Source organism: Podarcis vaucheri, assembly GCF_965113315.1.
Source record: "Podarcis vaucheri genome assembly, chromosome: 7".
NCBI lineage: Eukaryota > Metazoa > Chordata > Lepidosauria > Squamata > Lacertidae > Podarcis > Podarcis vaucheri.
In genome coordinates, this window is record NC_138765.1 from 92,903,485 (window position 1) to 92,930,613 (window position 27,129).

General features: G+C 41.9%; 1 protein-coding gene across 7 annotated transcripts; it reads right to left on the bottom strand.

The window, feature by feature from the left end:
* Positions 1-582: 582 nt before the first annotated feature.
* TIA1 (TIA1 cytotoxic granule associated RNA binding protein) lies at positions 583-27,075 on the bottom strand. 7 transcript variants are annotated; one of them, XM_082230323.1, is made up of 13 exons: positions 26,825-27,065; positions 17,899-17,995; positions 16,131-16,229; positions 15,671-15,725; positions 15,465-15,497; positions 14,151-14,238; positions 9,326-9,401; positions 7,228-7,336; positions 6,736-6,831; positions 6,562-6,646; positions 5,775-5,898; positions 3,981-4,120; positions 583-3,515 (listed from the first exon to the last, which is right to left on the bottom strand). In XM_082230323.1, exons 1-13 carry the CDS (start codon positions 26,848-26,850, stop codon positions 3,368-3,370), a joined length of 1,176 nt encoding a protein of 391 aa, XP_082086449.1. In that variant the 5' UTR covers positions 26,851-27,065; the 3' UTR covers positions 583-3,367. The 7 variants fall into 7 exon arrangements, 6 of the variants coding, with proteins under 6 accessions (XP_082086449.1, XP_082086448.1, XP_082086451.1 ...); XM_082230322.1 differs by having other exon boundaries at positions 3,981-4,123; positions 26,825-27,063; XM_082230325.1 differs by lacking the exon at positions 15,465-15,497.
* Between the last annotated feature and the right edge of the window lie 54 nt (positions 27,076-27,129).

The following is a 27,129-nucleotide window of genomic DNA, read 5'->3' on the forward strand; positions in this document are numbered from 1 at the left end:
AGAAATACCCCTTAGGAAAGGCTCCAGAGAATATGAGCCTTTGGTTGGTTGGAGCTGCTTCTATTTCATAATATGCCACAACTCCCCATTTTCTATGAAGTGGTTGATGATGAGTCAGTCACCTCTCTGAAAAATATGACCTTATTACATTTGCACAGGATGGTCAGCAAACAAAGCAATGTGTCACTGAAGAGTTCACCCAGGGTTGAAAAAACACAACCTGTCCAGTGTGAAGTAAAGATGCTGCAATCAAAAACCAAAGGAGTTATGGGTTTGGACATTCACCTCTATGCCTGGTGAGAGATGCTCAAGGAAGAATTGCAGGCAAGTGCCAAACGCCCACTCTTTATTTCTTAAAACACACAAGAGAGGTGGTGAAATAAGGTCTCAACAGCCCTTCAATTGATTAGGATGGCTACCCAAGACACTGGTTGCTCTTGCTAAGGCCGCCTTCAGAGTCACATCACCCAAGAGAAAAAGGCTGGCAGGTAATTTAGACTTGGCAACTCAAGAGACCTTTTCCAGTTCCACTTTTCTCCCAAACCTGTGCTAGAATATCTGAACAGTAAAGTAAACAAAAGGTTAAGGATGAAATACGCAAGCTCACATCTTTTATTAACATCTTAATGGCTTTCAAAAGTCACGGCTTCTGGAGTGAAGTTCTTGAACTTCTAAACACAAGTATCAAAATACATTAGTTCAAACGAAGCTTTCAATGTTCATACAGAGACAAAAATGGGCTGCTACTTTTAAAAACAAAATAACCCAAAAACAATACCCCAGGCAGCTTTATCCTCCTTTGTTATCTGTATGGGGCATTACTCTCGTTTACATTTACCGTATTTTAAGAAGACTCCCTTTTAAAACTGAAAGGCTGCTTAAACTAAAAACAAGATGGAAAAGGGCAATAGTGAGAGAAAGAAATAGGCTCAAATGCTTCGCCCACATTTTTTTGTAGGACCACTGGAGAAGTTACAGCAGAAGAGGCTGACACTTGGTAAGCAACTAGTTTTTAATGTGGCTTATGTAGCAGAAGTGACCTCCAGAAAAATATGAAAAATCCTAGTCAGAAGTAGCTTAGCAGTAACAATTGTATAACTGGAAGGGCCTCATCCATTCATTTTCTTAAAGCATTTCTAAGTCTGAGGAACTTTAGAATTTTAAGCCTTTAATTATGCTTAACAAAAACAACCTGAAATTCATGTCTTTCCTGGGTTCCCAAATGGAAAGTAGGGGACCAGCACTGACATAATACTAAAAGCCTTGTTTGTGTGTTTTTTAAACTAGGCAACAGTATCTCAGACAGTTCTAGTGACAGGAATTTTATTTAAGACAACTAAACCTGGGCAGTTCTATTGCTGAAAATACACACATAGAAATTCCAGTGCGGCACCAAACTCACCTCAAACCTATTCCTGTCCTCTTTTGAAAGAATTGTACAGGCAGAGGTGGTAAAAATAATTTTAAAGATATGTTTATGCAAGTTTAAAAGGCAGCAAGGAGGCAGAAATAAGAGTGGTCTATGAGTTAAAGGTGTCTTTTCAGTATACTTCACCTTTTTAAACATATGGGGGGCCAGACCCTGCTTTCAGGGTAAAAACTGGTTTTTGATTGTTGTTTTTTACAGCCAGGTTTCACTGAACTCAAGCCATCTGGTTCTGCTTTCTTTACAGAATTCCAGTTGTTAAACAGAGTCAGGGACAAGAGTTTCTCAAGAGTCACCATAAGTTTTCTTTTGTCTTTTCCTCTACCCCCTCCCACTGCAAATTATATTCGTAGCAAACTTTCAAATTTTAGAACACCATTCACACCCAGCAAATCATGGAACACTCCCCAAAGGTGAGGGGCTGAAATCAAGACAAATAGGATTTTAACATCTCCAAAGCCAACACTCTATCATAGGGTCACTTATTTCCATAAAACACATTTGTCATAGGACACTCCATATATCATAAACTCAATAATCCCTTGATACATTGCTCCACTACAACCAATGCAGAATAAAAAGCATACACCTCCATGGGCCCAGACATTAACTGGGATAAATAAATATTACACCTAGGGGTAGCTTTCTTTTTTGCACTCTCTGAAGGCTAAGTCAAGGAGGTAGGATAGCAAGGTTTTTTTTGGCCTCTGAACAATTAAAAATGCTTAATCCAGCTGGTCCTTCAGGCTTAACCGGAGCATTCCTCATACTCCTGGCCTGATCCGCACAATGCTACAAGTTATCAGAGCTCTACCTGTACATGCTAAATCAAGTCAAATTTACTCCACTTGAGTAAGAAGTTGCTAAGACCAATGTATTCTCTACATATTTGAAAAATGAGAGCATGACTGGTGTATTCAAAATCTAATAATGTATTTGATATTCACATGCAAAAAGCCAAAGTTTAGAATCATACTTGTTAAGTCACATAGACCTCTCTGCCTTTTACCCTTTCAAAGAAGGAGACATACAAAAGCTGACCAACTTTTGTGAAAAATATTAATTTGCTAAAATAGTTTACATGGTATAGGATACATGTAAATGTAAAAACTGAGAGATTTAGAAAAGCTGGTTCACTAGAATGTGTCACATTTTTAATAATATCTGAAACTGGGTTGAAGTTCATTGGTGAAGATCTTTGCACAAACCCAACAGGGATTTCCCAGGCACCTTCTCACGTCTAACAACAGGAAGAGTTGGATCCGTTGGAGAGCTCTGAACAACTACTGCTGCCAACCACCACTTCCCACCGCCACCCCCATTTAATAATTTAACAGCTGACAGTAAGGCAAAAATCACTTTTTGAAAAATGTCTAGATACAAAATAATGTAAACCAATAAGTTATATTTGAAACCCCAGTATAACAAAAGTGAGGAGATGGGACACTTTATACAATAGGCTTTCTTTAGAACAGAATTGTGCACAAGCTGAAGATCACAATAAACCTTCAGAACTCACACAGTTTTGGCGTGTTTTGTTTTTGTACAACTCTTCATATACATTTTCAGTCATACTAGGAATGCAACTAGAACTGCACACTACTTCAGTGGAAAAAAGTTTGATATTGTGCAATATTCTGCCCCAATCTAAAAGTGGCAGAAATCCCTGCATTAGTTGTGTTTCAAACAAGGATCTTAAGAAACACATCTCAAAAGAGGAAAAGAAGGCAAAAGTTGGCAGATATCCAGCATCTAGTATTTCCTGTGTGTGTGTTTTTTAAAAAATGTGGACAACATAGTTTCATGATTAAAAATAAATACTGACTTTTGCACTGACTTGATTGGATAGGTTTTTTTTAAGTAAACAAAGGGTTTTACAATGCTCCATATATAGCCTCAAAGCCACCAGTTGTTCTATTCCAGAGTCTTTCTCTGTTCCTCTCACTGTGTTTCAAAACCTGCCATTCGATATCCAGTTTGACTAGTTAGAACGCTTCCATTTTGCCCCTGGGGTGGGGGCGGCGGCGGTGGAGGCGGGGGCGGCACACCATAATTTGCACCCATCCATGCTGCAGAAGACTGTGTCTGACTGAATGAAAAAGGAAATGAAATAAAGCTTAGAAAGTTTACACAGACATAATGAACTGGAATCAAGACAACAGTGAATGTCAAACCAAATATTTTATCACTTTATCCACCACCACTAGTCCAGGCCCACAAAATTAAACCACACAGGATGCCTTCAGAAATTCATTCCCGCTTTCTGCACCAAATAAACAATGTACAAAATAATTTCCAAGATATATGAAGATAGATTAGTTTGAGTGACCACTGACTTCTATCATTCTACACACATCAATGTGGATCAAAAGGGTCTATATTTTGCTTAGAAAGTACACAGAACTGCAAGTCCAATGGCCTGTTTCAGAATTCAACATAATATGGTCCAGATGAGAAGTTTCAGAATTAAAGCCTTGTTTCATGACTGTGCAGTTATATTCGTTCTGAAAAAGGTTCCTTGGCACAGAGCCTGTACAAAACAGCAAACACTTACTTGAATCCCTGATTCCATGCTTGTCCATACATTCCATACGCAGGGACCTGCCAGCCATTAGGCATGTACTGGCCAATCTGCTGCGCATTTCCATACCACTGACCCCACTGCCCATACGGCGGTGGGTATCCCACTTGATTCTGCTGAAAAAGTTCAAATTAAACAAAGTTAGTACATTGGTACAGGGAAGACACACGAAGGTGGATGGTTTTCAGTTACACTGCCACATGCCCCTTTGCCTTTGGCATCCTAAAGCTCATGTTATCACAAACACAGAAGTGTTTTAGTTCGTACAACAAAGCTCATTCCAAAGACTCGTACGGACTGTATTTCACAACATAAAATAATTAAATCATACCATGTTGGGGAGCTGAAGAATTTGTTATTTGTTCGATAGGAAACTCAACTGTAGGAGTCAGTCAGACCGGTGGTACATCAGTGGCACAGCTGCTCTGACATTGGCCTCAGGCAGAGCCAGTGTCAGAGGTAACAGAAAATAAATCGGGGATCTTACAGATGCAAAATATGTTCTCTACCATTAATTTCTGGCCCTCTTATGGGAAAACAATTGTAAGAAAGCTAAACAGCTAAATTTTCAGGCAGCGCAGTTAAACTGTGGAACTCGCTCCTGCAGGAGGTAGTGATGGCCATCAATTTGAACAGCTTTAAAAGAGGATTAGACAAATTCATTGAGTAGGTGCCTATCGATGGCCACTAGCCCTGATGGCTATGCTTTGCTTCCTACAGTTCTGAATACCAGTTGCTGGAAACCACAGGAGGGGAAAGGGCTCCTGTGCTCAAATCCTGTTTCCTGGTTTCCCATATGCATCTGGGTGGCCACTTTGAGAAGAGGATGCTGGACTGGATGGGCCACGGACCTGATCTAGCAAGCTCTTATTATGCCATCATAACTTTTGCTGCCCACAAAAATACATTTATAACTCTAGCTTGTGCTTGGGTATCTCTGCAGCACAAGCAGGGGCTTGGACCACAAAAGCTAAATTAGGTAACTGAGGCACCAAGCTTCGGTACTCTCCCACTTATTTCTATACAGCACGCCACCTCCACTCCCCATTTTCCAAAAAAGCCAAGTTTGTGTCAGTGCTATAGCAACAGTACACACACCTTAGGATGTGTTGCTAGGTCTGTGGTTAACCCTAGGATTATTTTCCTTAAATCCTTTTAAATTTATACAGTGGTGCCCCGCAAGACGAATGCCTCGCAAGACGGAAAACTCGCTAGACGAAAGAGTTTTCCGTTTTGGAGGTGCTTCGCAAAACGAATTTCCTATGGGCTTGCTTCGCAAGACGACAATGTCTTGCGAGTTCCTGCTGGTTTTTCCCCCTCCCCCCCTTTTTCTAAGCCGCTAAGCCGCTTATCAGCTGATCCGATCAGCAGATAAGACGCTAAAAGCGCTAATCCGCTATTCCGTCAATGGGCTTGCTTCGCAAGACGAAGAAACCACTAGACGAAGAGAATCACAGAACGGATTCTTTTCGTCTTGCGAGGCACCACTGTACTTTTATTCCAAGAGTTCCACAGCACAAGAGAGCACAATAACTGAAGAAAGATCAACACATTATCTAATGACCTTTTACACCTCCAGCCCCTATCATTTGTGTATGTTTTACAGTTGGATCCCATGTTAAGCAACATGTGGGAAATGATGCATATAAATGAAATGAACAACCAGTAAAGGGATTTGTGGTCTAACTATTTAGAATGAAGAAATCTACCAGAACAGAATTATTTTTGGGGGGAGGGGGGAAAAACCATTTTTTGGCAGACGCTTACCTGTTGGATTGGATTTATCATATCTGGCGTTTCTTTGCCCCAGTAACATTTCACAACATGTCCTTCTATAGTTGTGCCATTGACTGAAACAATTGCATGTGCAGCGCTTTCATGAGAATTGAACCTGTAACCATTTGAGAAAATTAATCAATAATACAAAATCCCATCAAACAACCAAGTAATACAAATCCCTCTCACCAAAAATCCATCCAACAATTCATTTCAAGGGATAATCTATCCAATATTGCAAGCCCACCGTATGTAGATCCTTCACAATGTATGACATATGCACAAGGCACATCTTCGGGGAGGAAGGGCAGGATATAAATTCAACAGGTAAATAAGTCAAGAAACTTGTGAGGGCTCCAGGGAAAATTGCAGGCCTGATACATTGGGCTGCTCAGCAATCATGGCATAGCAGGTGCAAGGCTTTTGTCTTTGTGCAAGACAATGCCTTCCAGAAAGAGAATGAAGGTGGCCACCATCAGCCGCCCCTCCATTAAGCTGCTGTATTAGGAGTCAGAATACTGAGAAAAGAACACCTGAGTAGCAGCTGTGATGTCAAAATCAGGGGCAAAACACCCAACAGCCCCAAGACACACAAATGAAAGTTTTATGTGAATGTTTGCAGGTTCCTGTTTCTTAGAAATAATCAACATGAAGGACAGGACACTGGAAGGAGTACACTTTAAGTCACAGTTTCAAAAAGGGATTGCAATACTTTAAACTGTACACTGTGGCATGGGCTTGCTATAAACACACACAGGAAAGACAAACAGCATCATACCGTACAAAGGAGTATCCTTTATCTGGGAAGACCCGAATTTCCATTATTTGCCCAAATGGAGAAAATGTCTGGCGCATCAGCTGTTCTGCAAATCAGAAGACGGAAATAAGGATGTCAGGATATGGAGTTAGGGACAAGTTCTGAAGGCTACTAAAAACTCATGAAGTGCCATACCTGTTAGCCCTGAAGTAACACCTCCACAGTACACTGTGCAGTTGCTTGGACTGGACTGATTCACAACATCATCATAGGATAGTTGTTTGGCGTTTGCTGTTTGGGGGAAAAAAGTTTACACAAGTCTCTAATTTGCCCACAAATAAAAAACCCAAACATTTGTAGAAAGAATTGGCTGTCCATTCCCCACAACTACCATGGCTTATGTTTTGCAATATATAAGTACTGTTTCAATTCACAGCCACATTCTGCCCCAAAGGCTTACAATTCTATGTGGCCAGGGCTCCTGTCCCTGAACAATTTACAATCAAAACCTGCTTGTAAGGTGTTCCACCGAAACAAAATTCTATTCAGAGCATCAAACTCACCACCTAATGGGAGGCAGCACATCAATTAAATATATTGGCTAGCCCTAGACTGTCAGTTCTAAAAGCTTATTCTAGGCTGGAGAGGAAATATCCCCATGTGTGTTTTGGAAGCTAAGATACTCACACTCATATGTACTCTTTGGAGCTGGAGGTTTACGTGTTGCCCAGTTTGTCCTGATTTGTCTTCCACCAAGCCACTGTCCCCCCATCTGCTGAATCGCGTTTTCTGCATCCTACAGAGAAAGCAAAACACTTTCAGAAAGCAGCTCTGTAAGAAAGAAAACTACTAACAATGCTAATTTATAGAAAAATATTTGTTTCAATTACAGAATCACTTTACTACACAAAGGCTGCAAAAGCATCAGATCAACAATTATATGTGGTCTCTTTAAATTTGCAAAAAAAATAATACAAAAAAACCTCCAAATACAAAGGCAGCTTACAAAAGGCTGTTCTGTGAATAGCCCTTTTGTCCATAAATTTTCTCCAGATGCTCCAAGTACTTCATTATGCAAATGAATGCTAAATGGCAAATGAAAATAGAGACAAAAGGTGCTTCCAACAACCAGAAAGTTTTATTCATGTGGATCCATTGTAATAAAGTAACCTAAGTCAGTGCCATTTTGATATAAAAAATACCAACTTGCAGGTATAAAAATATGAAGCTCTATCATTCACAGGTAATCAGCTATCAAATTCTGAAAGACTACAGTTAGACTCCAAACCTAAATAGTACTCATTATGTGAATTTTCCTATTGTGCTCCAAGAACCTGCAGCTCCATGCATGGCCATTTAGGGCCAAATTACACATGCGGGGCAACTGCGTATATGCTACTCCGATTTAGTCTGATCTCATATATAATGGGGTTAAGATGGTCTACTCTCCACATAAAAAGGAGCATGGGGGTGTGGAAGCAAAGCTCCCCACTCTCAGTTCCTTTGCCTTACCTTACTACACTTCCAGCAGTTTTCTCTCTGGGCGGCTGGTATCAAAGCAAGGCTCGGGGAGAAACTGCTTATAAGCAGCAGAATGTAAGGTGGGGGAAGATTTTACTTTCCTGCTTCCCCACATTTGTGTAAAGAGTACCCCCAACCATGCTCTGTATATGAATGGGTCAAACAATTGTTTTAACATGTGGCAATTCTGCCTCCCCTCAACCAATCTTAGCTGTAAGGAAAAGTGAACTGTTACTACAGTTTTAGTACACTTTAAGCACAGTACGTTAGGGCATGTGTTCCACAAATGGAGAACAAAGGCTGAGGTTTTCTGACTGTAACCACCTCCCAGAGAGAGATCAAAAGGACAGAGGCACATGCACTGGCTCCTAGATGGAGAAACAAATGATCTAACTCAGAAACTCACTGCTCTTGAGAAAGTTATGCTGCTGCAAACCATTTAAGACATAGAGAGGTGATAATAACTTTTGTAGATTTTTACTACCACAAGGTGATATGACTGAAAGATATCAATAGCAACTATTTTAGCATTTCAAGTTAATGTGCACTTCCATTCATTAAGCTTCATTCAGTATTATTGGCAGAATATTTTCAATTAGCTCTCTTAAGATAAAAGCAAGATTTAAAAGTGTCATATGTATTAAAGATGCACCATTTAATGGAACTACATACAGTACAAAAAAAAAAGTCCTGACAGTGGGAAATGTAGTCTCAGATGTTTTCCCTTTACAAAAATCTTGCTCACAAAATAAAAGTATCTTCAAGATGCTCTTATATTTACTTTAATGTAAATAAAAAACTATACAATCCAAGAGCAGTTAACAGAAATCATCTAAAGAGATTCTTATTCAGCCATTTTATAGGATGATCTTAAGCTGCCCTGAGTATGCTGATTGTTACACCAGCACATAACTATTTAATACTTGCAGATCATTAGAATTTATCAGTGATTGCAGAAACAAGGGTAAGACTCTGGTACCATCTCCCTCCAAGGAAGAATAGATCAACTAGCCCCTAACAGGATTCAGATGCCCAGTAACCCCCATCTGGCATCATCAAACCCAACTCCATCCTCTTTCTTTCCCCATCCAGTCCTCTTTCCTTTCCTTGTGATTCTTATATTTTAGATTGCAAGCCTGAGCACAGGATCTGTATCTTATACTGAGTTAACTTGCCAAATTAGTTCAGAACTCTAAGAACTCAATTAGAGTCTGGCAATGTTCATTTCTGGAAGAAGGGTTCTTAAGAATCAACATGCACTCACCCATTTATTGAAGAAAGAAACAAAGCCATATCCTTTAGATTTTCCTGTTGCCATGTCCTTAACAACCCGTGCATCCCTAAAAAGCAAAGAGAAGGCCAGTTAAACATAAAGAGAACAGAATCCAAATGAAAATGTCTCACACGCAGCTCCTTTAATAAAATGAACTTCTTAAATGCACCAGCAATACATAGTCAAAGCAATTCTCCCTTTTACTAATGTTTTATCACAATAGCAAAAAATTAAACTTAATTGTGTAAACATGCAAAATCAATAGCTCTTTAAAACAAGTATTTTACAGTCGTTGGTTCACAGTTCAAAATGCTCTTACATACTGTTAAAAATACTACGCATGGTCAAAGCAGCTATTCAAAGGAATAACTGAGGGCATGTAGCTAACTAGCATATTAGCGAACGGCTCTCTTTAACCATGCAATTTATAAACTTACTATTGGCCAACACATTCTACCTACTTATTAGAAATAGAAAATAGAAAAAATGAAAAAATAGGAATTAAAAGGCATACGTCGCCTGTTAACTGAATTCTTTAATTTTCTCAGGTCAATTCGTTACCCCCTTTTTGGACTTGGGCAGCTGTAAATTTTGAGAAATTGACATTTTCAGAAATGGTTGCATTATGGAAGAAAATAAACACTAACATGTTTTTTCTTTTTTACTATACACTATTAAATAATCTTTTAAAGACTGCATTCGTAATTAACAATCATACAGGACTGATTGAAAACTACAAAGTATATAAAGTAAAAAATTTATAAAAGTAAATAGAAAAACTACAACGTTTGTCCACTGTGAACTGTAGCTTGCAGTTAGCCATGGCAATGCTGTCCATTCTTCAGAGACATTCTGCAAAATAACCAGAGCCCTATTATTTGAGATTGAGTGAAAAAAGACAAAAGACCCAGCTACAATAGCTAAACCCCACTGGTGAAAACTCTGTTTCTATTAGCTATATGCTTCTCAGGCAATTTGTATACATGACTAAATGGTCAATAACATTTTCAAACACACAGGCCTACTTTGCCCTCCCCAACCCACAAGAATCAGGCATTTATTACACACAAACGTAGTAAGAAAGTCATGCAGTGTAACTAGTGTCACTATACAGCAATAATGCGAGAGGCTGTATGATGCCAGACGGTCATCAAGGGAATTTCAACACACGCTACTATTGCATCCTGTATGAAGAAACGTGATTTAACGAAGGGAGCTAAATAATGCTGAGATCACTGAAAGTCCCAAATAAAATTTAAAAATGTCACTCCATGGAAAATAACCTAATTTTAACAATGCACATATGCTTTAAAGAGTTCATTAGTCTAAGTTAAGGCTATGTTACAAATTGCCTGAGAACAGCCACTTTAATCATTACATGGATGGTTCTCTCTGTACATCTTAAAGGGGGGGGGGGGAGGAATCCTCTACCAAGGATAACCAACTCCCATCAGCCCCAATCAGCATGGCCAATGGTCAGGGATGATGGGAGTTGTAGTCCAGAAAAATCTAAAGCGCTACCCGTGGCTCTATACTTACCCCTCAACTGTCATTCTTGAAAATGACTCAAGAACTTAAACACATGTATGTGCCAGCAATCACTATGGGGTTTTTGCATTAAAGTTCATAGTTACAAAGACTTGGAGTAACTGCACATGAACATTTTTATAAAGGAAACATGACTATTAAGATTACAAACAGAGGGAGAATTTATTTGCACTAAAGAAATTATTTTCTCTCAGCTTTAAAAATGAAAAGAAACTTTTGCCTATATTTTGTCTTTTAAACAGCGTGACCATTTGTAACATTTAGAATTGTAAACCAGCTATTCAAAAAACAACTTTGAACACTTACTATTGGAAAACTTTTAAAATGAGGGGTTTTTCACTTTGATCTGTGTCAAGTTTGTTTTCTATAGATTAACTTGATAGGATACAGTTCAGAGGCTTAAGGTAATGATTAAGTGGCAAACCACTGTGAATCCATAAAAATACGTCAAGTCCCAGTTCTTCCTTTCCCAGCAGCTGCTTCAGAGGTAAGAAAGTGCTCATGAGAGACTGTGTGCCAACACAAAACCATTCCCCCTGATTAGGCTTAGTGCCTAATTCAAGCCAGTAAACTTGGCTCACTCATGGCTAACTTATTTTTGGAGGGTTTGGGGGGGGGGAGAGTCTGTGTGGCATTTTTTTCAACCCAGTATTAACTCTGCCTTCCCTGCTCCTAGTATATCAGCACACATTAGTTCCACTGTACAAATTAGGCTTAGATCAACAGCAACCAGTCAATGCAGCTGCATCACTAAGCAGGAAGCCAACCAAAAGATCTTAGTGTTTTGCGGACTTATTCCAACAGAAATGTAGTGTAGAATGACATCAAAATACTAGCAGAACTCTTAACTTTAAGAAGGAATCTTGTTAATGCAAGCAAAGTGGATTTTAATTTTATCAAATTAAGCATACCAGAAGCACTCTGATTTCAAAGTCACACAGATGCTTAAGCCAAACTAAAATTCATGGGACTAAAATATTTAGCACTTGCTTTGCTATCACAGCCTTTGCTGTCCTAGGCCTTCACTGGTAAGACTTCTGCGAATACTTTGTGCCACTTTGTGTATCCACAGACAGCTATAACCCAGAGAATTTCAGGTCTTACTTAAATATGGAAGTACATTCTGAGAAGATGCTACACAGAAGTGGGCTGGCCTCATGTGGCCTTTCTGCAGATGAAGTTGCATTTCTTGGGAGCAGGGATTCTAGATCCAGATTCTAGACCCAGCTGCCCCCACCTTTTCTCTCCTATGGTCTGAAGCCCCTACTAGGAGGCAGCAAGTATAACTATTTAATGTAGCCTTAAATAAGATGGCTAGTGTATATGGGTAGGCCACCTTTTAGTACTGAGAGCCACATGTTGAGTTTCATAAAAGGGTCTGTGAAACTGATAACTTTTACAGTTTGTATATCAACTGTATTATTTCCTTGAACAAGGCTGCTATCGTCGATTGCCTGGATTCTACAGTACTCCAAGTTACTATGCTCAAGGACCCTTTAAAGATTTTTGAGCAAAAACTCTTCTTCAAAGAAGGCTAGCAAGAATATCCACTAACCAACGTTTCTTTATATGATTGTCCAGCTTTTCTGATCTTCCCCTGAAGCAATGCTTCTCCTCAAAACATGTCAGCAACCTGAAGTTCCTGCTGTGTTTGGAAATCCCCAAGGCCTACCAGTCTTGCAGCAGTAGTTGCAAGCCCTTCTAGCTGTTGATTACATTGAAACAGACCAGGTGACCACGGCAGCTGTTAGGCTAAGTCAAACCTTAGGGAATCCAGGAATACATTCAGGCTCTTGCCTCCATGTCCCAACACCTCAAACACAGGTATAACCAGGGAACCTCATGGGAGGAGGAACTTTAAGCAAAGAAACTCCATTCCCCCTCCATTTGGCCCAGGCTTGGTAACACTCCTTAGCTCTTGGTTGTAAGGACAAATCATGTACACAGGTACTAATAACAGGCTTTGGAAGGGTAAGTTACCCTTACACCCCCCTCCCACCCAGCTTTTTTGCTAGGATAAGGAACCTTTTTGACCAGCCATATAGAATGTGACTCATATGAACAATAATACATCTCACAAAGTTGGTTTGAGTGCAAACACACTTGTGCCATAATACATTCATGAGTCTTCTAAGATGCCACAAGGCTCTAAATTGCTTTTGTTTCAAGAGACTTATAATATTACCCCTCTGGAAACTGATACAAATGAGGCTACAATCTCATTGTGTTATCAGTTTTGAGATTACCTTCCAACCAGTTCTGAGAGTTGGGTGATATACTTCACAGCAGTAAGCAACACTCGGAAGAATTAGTGACAGATAAGAACAAACGTCCAAGAGATACACTACGTCAGGGGTTGCCAATATGGTGCCCTCCAGATATTGGGACTCCAACTTCCACCAGCCCCAGCAGCCAGCATAGCCAATAGGACAGTTGTAGTCCAACAAAATCTGGAGGACACATTATGTATCCCTGCACTACATCTTGCTTCCATTGCATACTAAAACAAGTAATTCATAACATGCTACACTGATCTCCATACAGAAATCTTGTTCTCAAGTTGCTGCAATTATAATTCAATCACTGATGAGGATTTACATCAGATCTATCAGGAAATGCTACCAATGAAGTACTTATAATACAAATATTACCTTGCAACTCAGCCTAATTGGTCATTGCTATCAAACTTCCAAGTCCTAAAACTAAAAGAATGTTTCTCCATGGAAACAATACAGCTGGTTCCCTGGTATGTTACACACACTTTCACATGCCTTCCAAACTAAGACAATGACTGAAACCGAGAAACTATACTGGAGGCCGATTTCTAGTTTATTTTATTTAATAGAGCACCCATTTCACAAAAAAGCCAAAATCTTATAGGCCATAACTTCTATGAAATCTGATATTTATTAAAGCTGCTTTTATAAGACTATGCAATGCCTTTTCATTGGTGTAAGTCACCCAGAAATCAGCTTTCCCTTAGAAAACCCCTTCTAGATTATCTAGTAATTGGATAATGAAATGAATCAATACTGTTTTTAAAATTAAGTTGCAAGTCTAAAATACAGAAATATAAATCCAAAGTCTAGAAATTCACATTCAAATAAAGCAAGATGAACTGTTTGATAGCTCTGAATAACTACAAAAAGATACAACTCTTTAGAGAATATAGGTATCCTTAAATATACTGATACTCTTAATCAGCACATTTTCCTTAGCTTTAGCATCAAATTCTTGCCCCCATTATCTTTCATAAGGCATTACTTACGATATTCTTCCAAATGGTGCAAAAGCTGCTTTAATATCTTCAGTTGTAATTTCTGGGCTGAGGTCTCCAACAAAGACATGGAAGTGGTCTTACCAAGAAAAAGAAAAAGAAATGTACAAGTTTGCAGAGAACTCATGGAAATACAGGATAGGTTTGCTTTTTTTAAAAAAATAATCTTGTATCAATTTCCACACATCTGGAAACTACATGAGAACTAGAATCTTTTTACCTAACAGATAACAAAATACATTATGGTTTAATATATAACCATGAACAGACATGATAGTAGACAATTATAGAAAATTACATATAACTAGAATTTTTCATTAAATTATATCTGTAGTTATTCATAACAGAAGCTATACTTCCATGAGAGCTAAGTCCATTTAGTCCAAAGCCAAAAAGTTATATTACAGCCTTATTTAATAATGCTAGAGTTTAGCCTTAATTATACACAAGTTTAATAATAATGAGCTAAATATGAGCTAAAAATAACTGGTTCTGTGAGCAGAACAGAGTAGGATTAACACAAACCAGTATGGACAATATAAATTACAAGCAGCTCAATCTTAGTCATATTTGGTGAAGAACAGTCAAAAAGATACCTTGCATTGCAACAGTTTGATGTTAAAGTATTTGACAGTTTTCTGAAAAGCCAACAGTTTTGGTTGCCCAGCCTTTACACCATGTGAATCCATGTGAATTCAAAGTATGTGAAATCCATGAGCAAGTGAACTAAGACTGAAGGCAACAGAACGGAAACAGTAATCCCTTCACAGTTTGTTAGAGCCATTTACATAAGAACTGGTTGATACAAAGATCTCATATCTAAGGACTTTCTTCATACTCACATAAAGCCCATTTTAATTATCATCACCTCTAACTGATTTCAATGCACACATGACACTTTACATCTCCACCTTGGAAAGTCTACTTTAATCCTTCCCCAAAGTTTTAAAGTTCTAAGGCCAGACAAGTAGAGAAGCAACACACTGGGTTGCATAGGAGCAGAAGGGAAAATGATCCAATTGGAATAGCAATTTTGATATACCACAAAGGGGGCTTATGGCCCAGCACAGCCAGCAGCCTTGAAGGAAGCTGGTTATCTCACCCTCACAGAGAGGGAAAGAATTCTTACAGCAATAGCAGCTTAATGGGGTCAAAGGGCTTAAGAGTCAGCAACAGTCCACATCCTGATCCACTGAGAGAGGAGGGAGAAATCTTGTGACAACAGAACAACCCCCCCAAATAGCTTCAGGCGGTTAGTGAATACCCCTGAGAGATTTCATTTTATGTTTAAGAAGATACAATTACCTTGTGAACGCAGTGTGTTGACAACGGTACTACCTGATGACAAAGATTAGATTTGTTCTTAAGTTTATTAACACAAACACATTAAATAATATCTTAGGATAATGATCAAAACAATAGGGCAAATATTTGTATGATGCTTATTGCTTAAGATTTAAAACACTTTTGTGCAAATAAAGAGTAATTACTAAGAATTGTAAGGAACTTACTGCTGGTATCTTTCTTCTGGCTGCTGGGGGTTGTTGCCCAGTTCACTTTGACCTCCTACAAATAATATTTGCTAAAATTATATTCAAGGAAGTTATGTTTACATAACCCACAAACCCTCAAAATGTAGTGTGTTTCACAAATGTGATTTATGTTTTATATTATTTTGCCATATTTAATGCAAAATATGCTCCCACCCTAATGAAGTTGAGTGATATTAGGTATTAAATAACCCTTATTACTTTGCCGAGCTATTTTACTTGCAAAATGCAAAGAATTTCATGATAACTTTTCACTGTACTTGTATTTATCTATATGGTGTTTAAAAAAAATTTAAAGTTCTACTATATACAACAGGATAAAAGTTTACCTTTAGGTCTTCTTCTTTTTACAAAAGCGGTTTCATCCACAACCTAAAGCCACACTTCTGCTCCAACTCACCCTTTAGACCTGAGAGCTTACCTTACCCATTATCTTCCGTCCATTCATAGCCGCTAAAGCTGCAGCTGCATGTCGATGCTCATAGAACTCCACAAAACAGTATGGATCATTTCCAGCTGTCTGTGTAACACAGAAAGGAAAGCTATCAGAAACCATTGCTGAGCCATCTCAATGTCTGTGTTGTTTTTGTTTTATGATATCTCCCAAGCAAGCAGCATCATTTAAGTCCACAATCCTAGGTACTATTACTATTATTTTGTGTTTAGGATTAGCAGGAAAAGAGAGTTCCACAGCAATAAGTAAGATTTTATGCCTAAAGTGTTAAAAAAGTGGATTGAAACTTCAGACCTTGTAAATTATACACTGATTATTTTTAGTGGAAACAGAGTAATTTGAAAACTACCGTATTTTTCGCTCTATAACACGCAGTTTTTTCCTCCTGGAAAGTAAGGGGAAATGTCTGTGCGTGTTAAGGAGTGAATGCCTGCAGATGGCAGGGGAATCCGCTGCAGTTGTGAGCAGTCCATGGCTCTCTTTGAAACTGCAAAGCGGGTGTAAGCGGCTCCTGTCAGCAAGCCGAGCCGGGGAGGAGGGAGAGAAGCAGATCAGGGTTGGATCGGGGTTGGTTGCTTTAAAACAACCCCGTGCTCTATGTCCCTCTCTCTTCTCCAGTGAGCTGCTAAGTAGCAGCAAAGCTTTTAAGCCAGCCTAGCCGGGAGGAGAGAGAGAAGCAGATCGGGGTTGGATCGGGGTTGGTTGCTTTAAAACAACCCCGTGCTCTATGTCCCTCTCTCTTCTCCAGTGAGCTGCTAAGTAGCAGCAAAGCTTTTCAGCCAGCCTAGCCGGGAGGAGAGAGAGAAGCAGATCGGGGTTGGATCGGGGTTGGTTGCTTTAAAACAACCCCGTGCTCTATGTCCCTGCCTGCAGTTTTTTGCTGTCCGATTTTGGATCAGCCACTGTAGGGGCTGTGTGGCTGTGTGTGTGTGTGTGTGTGTGTGCTTGAGCTATCATTCTCCTCCTCCTCCTCCTCCTCCTTCCTGTTCACTCTCCCAGCGCCCCTGCGCTCTCCTGCGACTTTAGGATTGATACTGTGTGTGTGTGAGAGAGAGAGAGGGGGATCGTTCTCCTTCTCTTGCTTCCCACTCCCAGCGCCCGTGCGCTCTCCTGCGACTTTAGGATTGATACTGTGTGTGTGTGTGTGAGAGAGAGAGGGGGGGGGATCGTTCTCCTTCTCTTGCTTCCCACTCCCAGTGCCCCTGCCTCTCCTGCGACTTTAGGATTGATACTCTGTGTGTCTGTGTGTGAGAGAGGGATTGTTCTCCTCCTCCTGCTTCCTGTTCACTCCCCCAGCGCCCCTGCGACTTTAGGGCGACTTTAGCATGGATCCACATGGATCCTCAGGATTTTTGCATTGGGCTACGCCAAACTCACCGTCAGATCACATGTCTGTGGCCACAGCATGAACCACAAAAATCATACACCCACTGTTTTGTTTAGAATATTTTTTTCTTGTTTTCCTCCTCTAAAAACTACGTGCGTGTTATGGTCTGGTGCGTGTTATAGAGCGAAAAATACGGTACTTTTAGCTTACTACTTTTTTCTTAGTTCTTTTACTTATTAGTTACCCTTCAGTTTTACCCAATTTGTTTTACTGAAATTTCTAAAGGGAGGGCAACAACCTGTGAAACTCCTGGGGGAAGAAATCTAAACCTTCTTAGAATCCTCAAAACCACAATTTTTATATTAAAAGATATTTTTTGTGCAGAACATAACCACTGCATTAACTTACATCCATGATCATTTTGCAATTTTTGCATGGTCCAATCTGGCTGAAGAGCTGGAGAATTAGGGCTTCGGTAACATCTCTTGACAAATTCCCCACATACCTGCAAAAATTATCCAAATTTTAGATCCATGGAGGTCTGAGTCTCAAACAATGAAGACCTGTTTGCCCTGAAGGAAGGGAGAAGTGAGGAAGTCTAGGCCATACCACTAGCTCCTGACAGAAGTATCAAGGAGAATTGTTGGGGCAGCCCTCACCCATCTTCCCTGGAGCTACCTAAGAAAGACCTGTGTGAGCAACACATAGCCTGAAGGACTCTGTCACACTGAATTTTATTTGTTTTTGTATTTTAAACCACTTTGGATTCCTTGGCAGAAATGTAGTAAGTAAACTAACCATCATAGTCAGACTTCCTTAATAAAAGAAAAGTAACTGTACCTTCGGGACGCGGGTGGCGCTGTGGGCTAAAGCCTCAGCGCCTAGGGCTTGCCGATCGAAAGGTCGGCGGTTCGAATCCCCGCGGCGGGGTGCGCTCCCGCTGCTCGGTCCCAGCGCCTGCCCACCTAGCAGTTCGAAAGCACCCCCGGGGGCAAGTAGATAAATAGGTACCGCTTACCAGCGGGAAGGTAAACGGCGTTCCGTGTGCGGCTCTGGCTCGCCAGAGCAGCGTTGTCACGCTGGCCACGTGACCCGGAAGTGTCTTCGGACAGCGCTGGCCCCCGGCCTATAGATGTGAGATGGGCGCACAAACCCCAGAGTCTGTCAAGACTGGCCCGTTCGGGCAGGGGTACCTTTACCTTTACCTTTAACTGTACCTTCCAAAGCAAAACAACTGTACCTTCCAAAACAAAAATAAGCACTCAATCACAAGAACAGGATGCTCAGAAGTTAACAAAAGAGGGAGAAGCAGGCTTGAAAATGTGTGCAGAACAAGGGAGGATTTTTTCACTGTTACTAAACCTAAAGGCTGAGAACAGGTGAAACCACAATACAGCATTACTCAAGATATTTGCTGCACAAATTACAAATGCTATAAAAAAGTTTGCAGAGCAGTAGTACAGTGCATTTATAAGAAGACTAAGTAAGGTATTTGTATCCCTTTCTCCATTTATATCCCTCCACAAAATCCTTCCTAAGACTCCAGGTTTACCTGACCACTATCAGCATCAACTGGCCAAATTTAAAATTCAGCACCAAATGCAACCCCATTTTCAGCAGGCATAAATTCAATTCAGGCTTACCAAGGAAGAAGAGAAAAATAGACAGCGCACTTAATAATGTGCACTTGATTCTTCCTTTGAAGTATGAACCATGTGATGTCAGATGACTGACAGCTGTCAACCCCATCAACATGTCAAAAGTGACCTGGGGTGGGTGGGCCAGATCCATCCACCACTGTTTATGCTTAGGCTGCCTCCTTGTTTTGCATGGGGGTTACGTTCTGCCCCTCTTCCATGCTGCCGTTTTAGTGACATTTTAGGGTCACTTCTGGGTTTGACCCCAGGCACACATGTGCAATCGCGGGTCAATCAAATGCACATAAATCAACCCTTGCCCGGTTACGTACTTACAGTGGTGCCTCGCAAGACGAAAAGAATCCGTTCCGCGAGTCTCTTTGTCTTGCGGTTTTTTCGTCTTGCAAAGCAAGCCCATTAGCGGCTTAGCGCTATTAGCGGCTTAGCCGATAAGCGGCTTAGCGGATCAGCCGATAAGCGGCTTAGCGGATAAGCGGCTTAGTGGATCAGCTGTTAAGCGGTTTAGCGGCTTGGGGGAAAGGGGGGGAGGGAAAAAACCCCGCAGGAACTCGCAAGACATTTTCGTCTTGCGAAGCAAGCACATAGGAAATTCGTTTTGCGAAGCACCTCCAAAACGGAAAACCCTTTCGTCTAGCGGGTTTTCCGTCTTGCGAGGCATTCGTCTTGCGGGGCACCACTGTAATTCGTTCTGGAGATCCGTTCTTAACCTGAAGCACCACTTTAGCTAATGGGGCCTCCTCCTGCCGCTGCTGCTGCCGTGCCGCTGGCATGCGATTTCTGTTCTCATCCTGAAGCAAAGTTCTTAACCCAAGGTACCATTTCTGGGTTAGTGGAGTCTGTAACCTGAAGCGTATGTAACCTGAAGCGTATGTAACCTGAAGCGTATGTAACCCGAGGTACTACTGTATATGTATTCAACACATAACTGCCTTTGAAGATGGTTCAGAATTTTCATGTGGTACAAAATGCACTGTCTTAATGATTAATGGGATCAATACAATTTTCATATCTAAAGCCTATTTTAAAACAGTAGCAGTGGCTACAGAACCAAAATCACAGTATTGATTTTAAGCTTTAATGACCAAGATAGTATGAGTTCTGATTATCTCAGAGGCCACCTTGTCTGTTATGTGCCTAACCTGAATTAAGAACTACCAGTGAGGCTCTGCTAAAACATTCCACCATATGTGGGGGTCACCGGTAGTTTAAGGAGGTCAGAGCCGAAACATCCTCAGGAACTTGGTATGATTTCCATTTTTACTTCTTTATCAAAGGGCAAGTTAAAACTTTCTCTTTTTCATTCTGCCTTTGCGAGTTGAATTATTAGCCTACACTGCTTTATTATCTGATACACACTTAAGCTGGTGTATATTATTTTGTTCACCATTTTGATAATTTTGAATTGAAAAACTGCATTAAAATGTTTTAAGAATCAAGGGTGGAAAACCTTTGTTGGACCAAGAGTTGCATTCCATCTTGGCCAACCCTCCCTGGGCCTGCAAGCCGATGGTGGGTGAGACCAAAACAATAATGAGCAGGCCATTGCACCCTCTCACATGCACACACTCCAAGTAAACCCACCAGCACACAGTCTTAATCCCCAAACAATTGTCCAAGGGAATATAATTTTTATGGGGATTTTGGCTAGGGAGAGTTAACCCTTTTCTTACCAGTTACACAAAGATTATCCACCTGCATTGCAATTAGGCTTGAAAACAACCTCCCAATGGTACCAACAGAAGGTTGCTTTCAAGCCTAATTGCAGTGAGAATAGGATGGTTAACTCTTTCTTCTGCAGCTGGAACCCAACCCACAGAACAATCTCCAATGCCACAAATAGGCTTTCAAACCTGCCTCCTACTGGCACTAATAGAGCAGCAAGGCAAGTCCCAGCACCATGGAGAGCTCCAAGTGAACATTTTGCTCCAAAAAGAGCTGCAAACCTTCTGGGGAACTTTGAGCCACTGCTTTCAAACCTGCCTCACCTCCTGGCAACCCAGTGTCTCCTGAAGGGCCAACCCTCTGGCAATTCTCCTGTGCTCCTGTCTCCCACCTACTGCATCACTGGAATGGTGAGGTACTATGTGAGTAGCTTAGGCCCTCAGGCCCAGGGGGAAGATTCCTGTGAAAGTCCTCTATGGAAGCTGGTGCTGTGGGAGCTGGGTCAGTTGGCTCCTACCTGCCAGCCTCAGTGCTCCCCTGATCTCCAACATCAGGCTCATAGTCTGGACTGGCTCATGAGCTAGACTCTGTAGCCTCCACTTGGCATCCTGATCACAACACACTTGAACTTACCGTATTTTTCGAACCATAGGACGCACCGGACAATAGGACGCACTTTGTTTTTTTTGGGGGGGGAGAAAAAAAATTCTCCCCCTCTCTGCCCAGCGCCCCTTCAGTGAAGCGGCAGGAGGCGCTGCACAGAGAGGGGGAGAACTTTCCCCCTCTTGTTTTCCCGCTCTAAAACAAGGTGCCGTTTAAGCTGCTTTAGCCCCCCGCGCGCGCTCTCCCGGCTAGAGAGGTGACACGGGGATGTAGAGGTTCCTGCCATAGGAACATCTCCAGCCGGGAGAGGGTCACAGGGCTATGGCGTCTTTGCTCCATAGGACGCACACACATTTCCCCTTCATTTTTGAAGGGGAAAAAGTGCGTCCTATAGAGCGAAAAATACGGTGCATACTCTTCTCTCAAATGCCTTAATTTGTACTTTCCCTGAAGTGGGATTCACAATTAATCAACTATTTGAAGGCCAATACTTGTCATATAACCTAAACTTCTTTTCAGTGTTGAGTGTTTAAGAAAAATAAAAGCAGTTTATTTCCCCCCCCCAGTTCAAAACAGATGTCTTGCTTTTTAAAACGATTAGGTTAATATTAAATAATCTGCATATAAGCATGTCAGTCATACAATTACTCTCTTAACCAAATCACCAAATATATTAAGTTAAATGAGGCTTTTTAATATAGAGAATCAATATGATCAATCCTAAAATTTAATTATTTATACCTACTAACATAGGCATTTCATTTTCGCCTCATGAAAATAAACTGCTTTAGTCTCTCTAGTAACTACCAGGCCTTCGTTTGACCTAGGCATTTAACTTTTGTTGCTACAGAGTGCAGCAGAAAGGAGCACCACTGGAAAGAAGAAAAGACGAAAATGTCCAATGCAATGGTTCCTGCATTTCCTCACAACGTGCTAGTCATAAGAAAGACATTGTTATGAACCTATTTTTAATACACCCCCCCAAAGGTAAAAAAGAGAAAAGTGCATAAAATGTGTAAAAAAAGTAAGGTAAAGGACCACTGAACAGTTAAGTCCAGTCAAAGATGACTATGGGGCGCAGCACTCATCTCACTATGCAGGCCAAGGGAGCCACTGTTTGTCCACAGACAGCTTTCCAGGTGACGCAGCCATCATGACTAAACCACTTCTGGTGCAATGGGACAATCCGATGGAAGCCAGAGCGCACGGAAATGCCATTTACCTTCCCGCCACAGCGGTACCTATTTATCTACTTGCACTGGTATGCTTTCGAACTGCTAGGTTGGCTGAAGCTGGGACAGAGCAATGGGAGCTCACCCCGTGGTGCGGATTCGAACCACCGACCTTCTGATCGGCTAGCCCTAGGCTCTGTGTTTTAACCTACAGCGCCATCCGCGTCCCATTCTCCTCCAGCTGAAGCTTGGCCGAAACTGAGTCATGCAACAGGACAATGATCCCAAGCACACCAGCAACTCTACAATAGAATGGCTGAAAAAGAAAATAATCAAGGTGTTGAAATGGCCCAGTCAAAAGTCCAAACCTCAACCCAATTGAAATGCTGTGGCGGGACTTTAAGAGAGCTGTGCACTGACAAATGCCAGCAAACCTCAATGATCTGAAGCAACGTTATAAAGAAGAGTGGGCCAAAATTCCTCCACAATGATGAGAGACTGATGAAGTCATGCAGAAAACAATTACTTAAAGTTATTGCTGCTAAAGGTGGGTCTACAGTCATAGGGTATTCACATATGGCTTCTCCATTCCGGCTTTATTTTTGTTAAATAAATTATTACATGGTTTAATATGTCATGTTTTGTTCATCTGAGGTTGTATTTACCTAATTTTAAGATCTGCTAAGGAACAAATGATTATGTCCTGGTATGGACAATTCAAAGATGGTGAACTTTCTTTTTCCCATGTTGGTAGCCTGAGGAAGTACCATCCACCTTGGGCCTGCCTATAAAAAGAAAGTCTTCTAAAGTGAGAGACTAGGGCAATGTCCACTGTTTCGAAGAACTCTTCTGGTTATGAGATTTTTGTGGGTGAACTAAGAGTTTGTTTTGGACCCTGGGTGAGAACTCAAGAGGCTGTTAGGGAGGATGTCAGAAGGAAAATGAAATGATATTGATATATATTAGTAACTTTGTATTGTGATATTTTTATACGTAACTATTTTTGTAATATTATAAAGTTGTCACTTCAGTTTTCTGTACAATGCTTTAATATATTTTTAATATATTAAGCGGTCCAGATACTGTGCAAGCAAGCAAGCAAGCAAACAAACAAACAAACGGTCCAAAGGGCTGAGGAAGGCAATAGTGCTGCAAAACGGAAAATGGTGATGGTTGAGAAGAGTGCTGATATAGTACAGAGGTTAAAAGGCAATAAACAAGCCACTAGTAGTTCAGCCACAACCCTTATCTGCAACATGAAGGTAATACAGATCTCATTTACAGAGTTAGTCTCTAAGAATTATTCATGTTATTTAGAAAATATAAATATGTCCCTTTAGTATTTATTGCCAGAGTGGCTGACAAATTATAATAATAGAATAAGCTACCAAAACAAACAGCAGACAGCGTAATAAAATAGTTGGTTAACAGAATTAGCAAAATTCATACGGTATTTCATAACACAAAATAAAAATATAAAAGGTCCTGACAGTGTACCAATAACGGTGCAGAACTGAAAAGCCCCCCCTCTATGGCCATGACCTGCCTCACCCTCAAAAGGTGGGGGCACCCAGAAAAGATCATTACATTAATAAACAAGCAGTAGGGGACACTTCCCTGCCATTCCATTGGGGAAGCCCCAGTTAATAACTGACCAACTACATTTTGAACTACAGAAACACCTTCCATTGTTGGTTGAATACTGCTAGAGAGAGGGAGAGATGAAAGATGAGGGTCTGCTCTACTTATGAAGTGAAATGAGGCCTCTGTCAGTCAGAGCTACAAGTGGATAACACTGTATCATTTTTGAATGCTGCTGCATATTTTGTTTTTAAACTGCAAGTAAAAAAATCAATTACTGTACCCAAACCTAACTATGGGCAACAAATTTAACCTGACATTCTTCCTCCGTTTACTCCTGCCTTCCATCCCCTTCACCCACTGGCTCTCTATCAGAAAACATAGTCTGTTTACTAGTGTAGTAGCCACAGGAGATCAAAAAGTGCAAGTAGGTGAATGGAATTCCATGCAAATAAGGAGTGGGCTAGCAAGGAAGAGATGGAGAGCCCTGTCATAGGAACACAGGCTAGCACCTTATATAGTCAGACCACTGGTTCACTTAGCTCAGTACTGTCTACACCACAGGTCTTCAACTGGTGTGTCAGGACCCTAGTGGTTTATGGCCTAATTCAAGATGGGTCACAACAGTAGCACTGCCACCCTGCAAATATATTGGAAAAGATTAAGAAATTGGTCCCCAAAGGCATGTTTGAGATAAAAGTGGGTCCTGGGTCTTAAAAGTTTGAGGATACCTGGCCAATACTGACTGGCAGTTGCTTTCTAGGGTTTCAGAGGCTCCTCCTCTGTGCTCACTATAGAAACCAAGGAGGCTCTCAAAAGGAAAACCTCCTCCAATGTATTCAGCACAGAAATGAAGCTGTCCATGGGGTTATGAGGGGTTTTTTTGGGGGGGGTAGGTTGCACGCCCCACTAAAGATGGGCCCTTAAGGGAACAAAGGGAATGGCTCTGTGCCAGAGGGGAAATGGGGGGGGGACTACCTCCCTCAACTGTCTCTTTCTTAGAAAGACAAAAGGCCAGAGTTGAGAGTGGAGTTATGTGAGCTTAGAAACTGGATGCAAAAGCTGTAAACTGGAAAGGCAGAGAGAGAGAGCCATGTCTAATTTCTACCCGTAGGCTGTGGCTATGGGAGAAGCAGGACTTTCTTGGGATGTTAATGCTATGAACCCCTCCATCATAGGCTCAGGTTGTATATTTGCGTAAATAAACCACAAAGCATAAAGATGCCACTGTCTCTGCTGTTCCTCACTCCAAAAGGAAACACAAACTCTGAATAAGCATCTGGAACCCCTAGAATCTCACACCACTCACGAGATTGGAGAGGTATGCCACAAAACTTTATCTGCAAACCCTCAGGCAGGCCTATAAGACATTCTAGTCACTTCTTTAAGTTCCCTGGGGACCAGAGACTTGTAATCCTGCCTATGGAGCATACAGTGCTACAGAGATAATAACCAGTGCAAGGATTCTAGCTATGCACACACTCGTTGTACTGCTATCAGCTGTTCTGTTTTTCACAAGGAAATGTTTTTTCAAATCTGAAATGGAGACTAGATTCTATTCTAGAACCGGGAGGTGTAGGTTCCAATCCACACACTCCATCAAGCTTCACTGAGCGATCTTCAGCCAGTCACACTACATGCACCCCAGGCTCTCTCTCTCTGAGCCCAGTTGTTGTGGACAAAATGAGTGTGCTGTGTGGGGGTGGGAGAACCATATCTGCTGCCCTGAGATCCTTTCAAGAACAGCAGAATAAAATACTGTATCTATACTAACAGTCATTAACACAAAAGAGCCTGCTGGATCAGGCCAAAGTGGGCCCATCCAGTCCAGCAGCTTGTTCTCACAGTTGCTAACCAGATGCCTCTTTTGGGAAACCCACAAGCAGGATTCAAGCAAAAGAGCAACTCTCCCTTCCTGTGGTTTCCTGCAATGGGCATTCAGAAGCACTGCTGCCTCCAACTGGGGAGGCAGAGCATGGGCTGGTTAATAGCCATCTATTGCCATCACCTCCCAGAATTTGCCCCCTCTTTTAAAGCCATTTAGGTTGGTGGCCCTCAGTGCCTCCTGCGGGAACGAGTTCCATTGTGCCAACATTAGGCTTCACTGGCTGTACATGAGCTCCTCTCCGTGTTGAGAGAGGGGGGAAACTTCCCTCGGTCCGCTTTCTCCACGCCACGCTTCTTTCCTTCTCCTTTCCGCCACAAAGCTTAAAAGGCTCAAACGCTGCAACCTTTCTGGGGGGGGGGGTGTCGCTCCACCCTCTTGATCATTTTGGTTGCCCTTTTCCATCCTTTCTCGAGTTGAGGCGAGCAGAACTGTGCACCAGAGTCCAACTGCGTTCGCCCCATAAGATCCATCTAACAGTATTTGTGGTACTAGCGATTTTCAACACAGAAGCTCGCCCCGCTGCCTGAGAGGAGAAAAGGCCAAGGCCACCCCCCCCAAAAAAAAATAGTAATTCAAGAGGGGCGAATGCTTCCCCCTTCGCCTCCCCCCGCCCCGGCTTTTATGGGGAGCCGAGGGGTTTTATTCGCCCGCACAAAAGGAGAGAGAGAGGCAGCGGGGGAGGGGAAGGCGGGAGGGAGGGGGCGCAACGTGGCTCGACCCCTCCCCCTCACAATAGGCCTCCTCACAGCCTCCCTGCCGGCCCAACTCACAGCGTCTTGGGCATTTCGTCCTCCATGGCGGCGGCGGCGGTTCCTCTCCCTCCTCAGCCCTCCAGCCAGGCCTGGTCACAACCGCGCCCGGCTCGCCGCAGGCCAAATCCGCGCGCGAGTGCGGCGGGGGTGCGGGGCGGGAGGCCTCCGGGGAGCCCCGACGACGGCGCGGCGGACAACAAATCCGCCGCTGGCCTCTCAAGATGGCGCTGGTGGGCAAAGAGAGGGCCCGGGCCGGCCGACGGAAAGGACCGTCGGCGCATGCGCCGCAAGAAGGCAACCGCGGCGCCGCCGACAAACGCGCA

Coding starts and splice junctions, on each gene's coding strand:
- TIA1 (XM_082230322.1), bottom strand. CDS start 26,850: ATGGAGGACGAAATGCCCAAGACGCT. Junction 15,726..16,130: donor GACGGAAGATAATGGGTAAG/GTAAGCTCTCAG, acceptor TATTATTTGTAG/GAGGTCAAAGTGAACTGGGC. Junction 15,498..15,670: donor CCAGAAGAAAGATACCAGCA/GTAAGTTCCTTA, acceptor CTTTGTCATCAG/GTAGTACCGTTGTCAACACA.